Source organism: Amphibalanus amphitrite, unplaced genomic scaffold, assembly GCF_019059575.1.
Source record: "Amphibalanus amphitrite isolate SeventyFive unplaced genomic scaffold, NRLGWU_Aamphi_draft 001070F_arrow, whole genome shotgun sequence".
In the NCBI taxonomy this organism is placed as follows: Eukaryota; Metazoa; Arthropoda; class Thecostraca; order Balanomorpha; family Balanidae; genus Amphibalanus; species Amphibalanus amphitrite.
In genome coordinates this window covers 132,116-139,445 of record NW_024882564.1, presented here as the reverse complement: position 1 = coordinate 139,445, position 7,330 = coordinate 132,116, and the positions used below count along the sequence as shown (strand labels likewise).

At 49.2% G+C, this 7,330-nt stretch overlaps 1 protein-coding gene across 2 annotated transcripts; it reads left to right on the top strand.

Moving 5' to 3' along the window:
- The first annotated feature begins 3,043 nt into the window (after positions 1-3,043).
- Positions 3,044-7,089, top strand: LOC122369764 (leucine repeat adapter protein 25-like). Of its 2 annotated transcripts, none has more exons than XM_043344727.1 (5): positions 3,044-3,237; positions 4,668-4,787; positions 5,082-5,220; positions 5,477-5,657; positions 6,235-7,089. In XM_043344727.1, exons 4-5 carry the CDS (start codon positions 5,489-5,491, stop codon positions 6,570-6,572), a joined length of 507 nt encoding a protein of 168 aa, XP_043200662.1. In that variant the 5' UTR covers positions 3,044-3,237; positions 4,668-4,787; positions 5,082-5,220; positions 5,477-5,488; the 3' UTR covers positions 6,573-7,089. The 2 variants fall into 2 exon arrangements, with proteins under 2 accessions (XP_043200662.1, XP_043200661.1); XM_043344726.1 differs by lacking the exon at positions 3,044-3,237 and adding an exon at positions 4,174-4,186.
- Positions 7,090-7,330: the final 241 nt, after the last annotated feature.

The following is a 7,330-nucleotide window of genomic DNA, read 5'->3' as shown; positions in this document are numbered from 1 at the left end:
CCTATAACTGGGTGCCACTGCCATGCAGGTCTTGGGTAGGCTGCAAATATGTGTGATGATTGAGGTTAGGTCAGCTGTCAGGTTAGTCAGGTTCAGGTATGCTCATTGCTCAGGTCACATTTTTATGGACATTTGGCAAATTAAAAAACTAACAATCTGATCTTAGGTAAACATACACAACTACTGACTATAGGAAGTAGGAACTGAGCACCTACCTACTTGTGCCTACATCTCATACCATGTCAAAGTGGAGTTCCTTGGTGGAAGATTACCCTCAGTACTGTTTATCCCAGCCCTGTGAAGAAAACTAATACTTCTAAGCTTTGAGTCACTGCTGGCCATCCACAGGAAGAAACGCTGAGACTGAGAGCTTTGTCATTGTATATTGGACCAATAATGACTATCACGAATGACTATGAACACAATATGATCACATTGTTGCATGGATTGTCACATTGACAATTTTACTACAATCCTTTTTTCAAGAAATACAGTTATGATGATTAACATCAAAATCAACATAAAGTGGATTTAGTGATCCAAGCTTTCTCCTCCAGTAGCAATGGAATGATCGCCTGTTTCATTTGCCAGACACTGAGTACCTGATGCACATTACAATCTGCATAGCATTTAAGCATAGTAAAACTGCCCAAGTCCATTCATTCTAGATTTTAACTTGACAGTTAGCACTAATTTATCTTGCTGTTGTAAGTTATCATTCAATATTCATACCAATACATCAATATGCGCTCATCAGTCAACATTTTCTGGCACGATCCTGCTCAGCGTGCTCTTCAGTATTGCTCCAGCCTCCAAGGTCTGCAATATTATAGCTTGTTTTTGGACAATACCTAAGCTCTTTTAATTTTACTTTTTCTTGCTGATATATGAGCCCGATCAACTTGCGTTTATCAACCAAAATTTCATAATTTGTTCAACTTGATATTGATATTGCTCAGTAGTCAGGACCTCTGTCAGCCTCCTGGATACTTCAGATTGTTTTCAGTCAACATGCTTCTTAAATATGATATAAGTCAATCTTAAGGGATTCAAAACATCCAACAAAACGACGTACAAGAGCAAGAAAACCACCAGATAAACTAAAAAATGGCCTTGGAACAGAGCCAAGTGGTGCTCCATTTGTTTGTTTACATTGATTGTAGTGCTGATGTATTTTTAGGACTCTGAACGTCGGCTTATAAAAAAATGAAACGTTTTTACAAAAGTTGTAAGGCAAGTAATATTTATCTGAAAGAACTAAAATATTCAAAAGCCAAACACTATGAAATACATGAATCGGAACGAAAAAGTAACCCAAAAATCCAGCCTAATCACCGGCTCCTAAAACTGCAACACAATCGGCACTTTTCCCCGCAACTCGTTGTCCAGACGTAAATATGCCGGTATAGCTACGAGGCTCTGGCGTTAATCAGACGATCACAATAATCGCTAAAAAAAATGACAGGTGATCGCATTTCGATATTTATGGGTTTACGATTTTCCTCAGTGGCGTAGCCAGGTGGGTCCGTGAGGCACATGCCCCCCCCCCCATTAGGTTCAGGGGCCCATCGGGTTATTCGGGCCTGAGGGGCACTGCGGCGCCAATTGGCCGCTGAGGGTCCAGGCTGGCTATATTTGGACTCAGAAGGGCCCCACAAGGCTCGTAAGAACACCCCATGGGCCCACAAGTACCAACATTAAGATCTTCATAAGGGCCCAAGCTAGCCTCTGAGGGCCACTTGCCGGCCTCTGGGGGTCTTAACCGGCCTATAGGGGGCCAGCTCTAGGAGTTGCACACCCGCCTGTAATGGCCCCACACCCATTTCTCTGAGGGCCCCTATAACGGCGACTGTGAGGGCCCTCACCGGCACCCCTGAGCGCCACACCGGCGTCTCTGAGGGCCCCACACCCCTAACTCTGAGGCCCTACACCAATGCCTTTAAAAACCCTACATGGGCGGTTCTGAGGGCCCTTGTCAGTTACCAGCGACCCTGACGGCCCCACACAGGTGACTCGGAGGATCCCAGCGGCGTCTGAGCGCACCATGCCAGTCTCTGAGAACCACACAAGGCTCCTGAAGGCACCGGTGACCTCTTGATATCTTCTTGTCGGCCTATGAATGGTCCGTTCCGTAACAGCAGTTCTGAGGGCCCCACGCGCGCCTGTGATGGCCCTAAACCAGTGTCTCTGAGAGCCCCCACAACGGCGCCTGTGAGGGCCGTCACCGGCGACTGTGAAGCCCCCACACCGGCGCCTCCAGTCCGAGGGCCCCACATTGCCATATCTGAGGGTCCCACACTAGTGCCTCTTAAGGCCCTATATCGGTGGCTCTGAGGGCCCAACATCGTAGCTTCTGAAGGCCCCACAAGTGCGCATGTGACGGCCACCCTGCCACCGGTGACATTTGAAGGCCCCACACCGGCGACTGAGGGCTCCATCGGCGTCTAAGTCCGTTCCGGTCTCTAAAGACGACCCCACAGGGTTTCTGAAGGTACCACCGGCCTCTGATGGCCCTTAGCCGGCCTCTGAGGGCCCGTCGCCGGTCTCTGGAGCCACCTGCTGGCTTGTAAAGGGTACGCGCCAGCAGCTCTAAGGTTCCGACACCCGTGTACGACGGACCCACACCAGTGTCTTTGCAACTTAACGTCTTTTTTTCGCTCTTCTTCTTAAAACTAACTTTTCTGGCTTTACATCTTTATTTCATGCCTTGTAAATTGCGTAATTGTTTTATTTTTATTAGTGAAAGACTGCAGAACAATTATTTTCCTCAAGCAGAGTTAGTGGGAGTTATTGAGGGACAAAATCATTGGGGGTGCCCGGAAAACCATTGGGGGTGCTCATTTGAGCATTGGGGGTGCTCATTTGAGCATTGGGGGTGCTGCAGCACCCCCAAAGGTATACAAATCGACACCCATGCTAATATGTCCAAAATAAGCTATGGATTTACTTGGGGTACTCCTAAGGATATGCGATGGGTATTCTTGGGATTCGAGACGAGAATCTTGGGAAATTCTGGTCGAGATCTTGGGATGGAGCAAAATGTGGATGGCATCACTGGTGCCCACCACTTTTTACGCATGCACCTCTGTTACGTATACTTGTTTATATATACCTGCATGAAATGATCGCTGGGTATATAGGGCCTTGGATCGTTGCAGTTCTCTATATACCGTGGTTGCAATGATCAATTAATTTATTAAGAATAACAAAAAAATCTTATGAAAGTAACTGTGAAAGGTAAGCACAAAGCATGCATCTAGTTTCAGCATTCGTTTAATTGTGATGTTTGCGTTGCGTTGTCTTAAATTTGGACTTATCACAATAAATCATTGTATTGCCTACCTACGCAATTGCATAGTGATAGGTATTCTCTCTTCATTGAGTATGTACCTACCTATCTACCAATGCAGGCATGTTGATGTAGGCCTACCTACCTTTTTATGACCATTATAACGCCTTTTGGGGCGACTAATGGAGCGAGCGAGAGGGTGGGCCTTGCACGTGCGAAATTGTGAGGGGTACCTCCAACTGACTTGTGCACTGCACCCTACTAACCAGTCTCTAGCGATGTGCCGAGTTTGAGCGCAATAGGCCCAGCCGTTCTCGTGATCTGGAAGCGGCACCCTGCACATGCGCAAGTGCAAAATGGGTCCCGACTGACTTTTGCACGGCACCCTACTAACCGGTCCCTAACTGTGTACCAAATTTGAGAGCAATTGGTTGAGCCGTTCTCGAGATCTGGAAACGACCCCTGCACGTGCACACATGCAGCAGCACCCCAACTCTGGCACATGGATATGCATTGCCTAGTGGGTGCCTACCTACATGCCAACTTTCAGCGCAATCCGCCAAGTAGTTACCGAGAGATTGCAACAATTACAAAACTGACACCTCTTCGTTTTGCACGTGGCACGCGCACAAGGGGTCACCTACATGCATCGGGAATAGTCCAATACTTGGTAGAAGGAATGACGCTACCCTACAAAAACTACCGCATGTAAATCGGTCGAGTGGTTACTGAGATATAAGCCTCGCAAAAGCGTCCGCACGGCTGGCCGCTCATACTCAGAAATATCCGTTAAAGGGACCCTCCCACCTTAACATTAGTTTTGAGTTGAGATAGCCAAGTTTGCGGCCAGGCTCAGAAACCACCATTTATCCTGGTCGCAACCCCCGCAGCTTTATGGTGTTCAAGAAATTTCTTCCCTTTACTTGCAGGGTGGGACCAGCTTGGTCCCTATCTCTTAACCATTACGGGAATCTGATGACGTCATCAGGCTTTCGAACGTCCGTTAAATGTTTGACTAAAACGTTTTGTAGCACGCGGTGGTATATGCTGCTTTGCGCGCAACAAATGCCGCACTTTCAAATAAAGTCGCTAGGAATAGCGGAGATCCCAAAAAGTAAACAAAAGTAAAAGTCTAATATCTTGAAAACCGGTGAATATTTTTCGATGAAATTTGGTAGATATTCGTTTTTGCTCTTTCTGAACCGAGCGACATCACTTTCATGCAAATTCATTAACTTTTTTGAAGGTGGGAGGGTCCCTTTAATCTAAGGAAAGACTCCGCTCGCTTCGCTCGCTCCATAATAATGGTTGGTGATACTTCTGTGCTAGCCCTAGATCAACTCAATGTGACTGAGCCATTCCAATTCTTACTTGGCAGCATGGCACGGCGTTGCCACATGGAAGTGGATAGCCAACGACGATAGCTGTGGAATCTGTCGTATGCCCTTTGAAGCAACCTGCTCCAACTGCAAAATACCAGGAGACGACTGTCCACTAGGTATGTCTCCTTTGATCATTCCAGTTCATTGTGTTTATGCTTCATGCAGCCTGAATGGATAAAATAGGTAGGCATGAAGGTACCTACTATGTCCCTTGCAATCCACTTATGTTTTAGTAAGCAATTTGAATTTACCATGAAATGCGAGTAATCTAGGTTTCAGATTGTGTAGGTCTTATAACCTTATATTTGTGTGCCTAAATTCTATTCCTGCTGCAGTTAAAGCTCAAATGGCCACTGTTCTACCTATGCATGGATGAATGAACCAGTGATCAAGCTTGATTTTGTTTCCAGTTTGGGGTCAGTGTTCACACTGCTTTCATATGCACTGCATCATCAAGTGGCTAGAGTCACAGCAGGTGCACCAGCACTGCCCTATGTGTAGACAGGACTGGAAGTTCAAGGAGTAGACTGCTCATTCATCAGCTATCATGTAAGTGCATAAAAAACATATTTGTTTTGCTTAAACCTAGTTTTAAAACATGTTTTTCAGTTGAGTAGCCACAGACAAATGTATATATTGAGACACTAATATTTTTTGATAGCCCAGGGATACCTCAAAATGCATAATACTCTATGACTAATGCTGTTTCTTGCTCAGCCATGACTTAGGACAAATTCTTTCATTGCTGGTATCACATGGGCCGGAGAGGGACAGCTGTGACGTCAGACGTGTGACCGTCCGGCAGCCGGAGGAGGCCATGTCGTCGCTGAACGAGCTGCCGCCGCTGCCGCCGTCGCTCAGCGCCCTGCTGGCCGGCCCGCCGCCGGTGCCCGCTCACGCTGAGGACGAGCCCACCTACAGTAACGTGCCGCCGGCGCGCCCCCAGCCCGCGCCGCCGGCGCCGGCCTGCCACCGACCGGACGCAGGTACGCGCCCGGCCGCCCTCTGTGGGCTGGGGCAGCCGTCAGGGCAGCCCGGTCTGTATCTTTTGTTGTGTTTCCGATTTAGGGTTTTGCGCGAAACAAAAGAAAGTATGCCGGATCGCCATCATAAGACGATGCTTGGATGTTTGATGCCCAACTAAGACCATATAGCTGAATGGCGATTTCATATCCTCTTCTGTCATTACTGAATGCAAGGTGGTCACACCGTTCTGTGGCAGACGGCGCGTTTACGACCATGATATTTCGCTAATATCCCGCGAGTACTTCTTCTGCCGTACGGCTCTCGCGAGATTAAGCGGTAGGTTTTGCACTTTTACATTTCCGGTTATATCTCAGAAACTAATCGATCTACGATGAAGCCATTTTAAACGATCATGGCTGGCTTGTGAACCAACAAGTCGATCACATCTTCAACACTTCAAAGCTTAAGACGACGAATATATAACCTGAAGTACACTAAATTTTCTAGGTGCAAAACCTACCGCTAAAACCCGCGAGACCTGTACCTTTGGTGGCGCCCCCGGTACGGTCGGTCACAGTACTCGTCTCTGCCCGACAGGTGGCAGCACCGGCCGGCGGGCGGCTCCGGCGGCTCCGCTGCCCGGCTCCGGCTCCGGCTCCGGCCGGCGCTCGGCGCAGCTGGAGCAGCAGCTGCAGCGGCTGCGCCAGCAGATGTCCGAGCTGCGCCAGATGGACCTGTCGCTGCTGCACCAGCTCTGGTCGCTCAACGACGCCATCCAGGAGGTGAAGCAGGCGGTGCGCTCGCCCAGCTGGGACAATGGCTACGACGGGTCGGCAGACGAGGAGGACGGCTCGCGCAGGGAGTTCGGCGCCCTCTCCTCGGTGGCCGAGCGGCTCTCCTCCAGCAGCTCCAGCCTCGAGTACGGCAACATCTGATGAACTGTGGCAGCTCAAGGCACTGCCAAGTCATTGGTGAACTGCGCGGTGAACGATCCGGTCCAGTGTGGTGCGGTCGGCGGTGGCCTGTGGAAGTGAGGTGCGATGCTGGGTGATATAACCGTGTCCGTCTGATCGGCTCAGCGAGCAATGCGGAAATATCCCGATACAGACTACGTGGAGTGACATTCCCCGCGGAACACTAACTCGCTGTCCATGCTTGAAGCGTAACAATGCGTGTAGGTCGGGTCTAGCTGCAGTCAGTGTAGGGCGGCTCAGCCGCAGCTCAGTATGATCCCCACAGAGCACGGCGTTCCCTACCGTTAGGGTTTTGTCGTTCGAATGCAGCATTCGTTTTGTGATGACGAGACATTCCGCTATGTCCGTGTCCTTATCTAGGGGAATGGGTGGAAATGCTATGTGGGTCATGTCCTGGGTCGGCCATTCACCGCAGCGAGCACTGTTCATCCCGCAGAATCGCCGACTTTTCCGTGCTATAATAAAGCGATGGCATTCATTACCACTGATGATTGACGCTGTGAGCGTCAGGGGAAACGAGACTCCGTAGTTGCGTGATCGTCTGCGTGATCGTCGAGCGTTGGGATTTCCGAATCGACACGTCAGCTGGACAGTTGCCAGAGGTATGATGCAACCCTTCACGGGCTTATTCATGGGTAGCGCCAACCAGCGGCGATGCCTGAAAATTATATGTCCCGTTGTCCTCCGGTTCGGCTACCTGGTGAAAAGGTTAATTGAAC

What these genes read in the sequence shown, in the direction of transcription:
- LOC122369764 (XM_043344727.1), top strand. Translation starts at nt 5,489, where the DNA reads ATGTCGTCGCTGAACGAGCTGCCGCCGCTGCCGCCGTCGCTCAGCGCC. An exon ending in CTGCCACCGACCGGACGCAG is followed by an intron (nt 5,658 to 6,234) that starts GTACGCGCCCGG and finishes TCTGCCCGACAG; the next exon opens with GTGGCAGCACCGGCCGGCGG.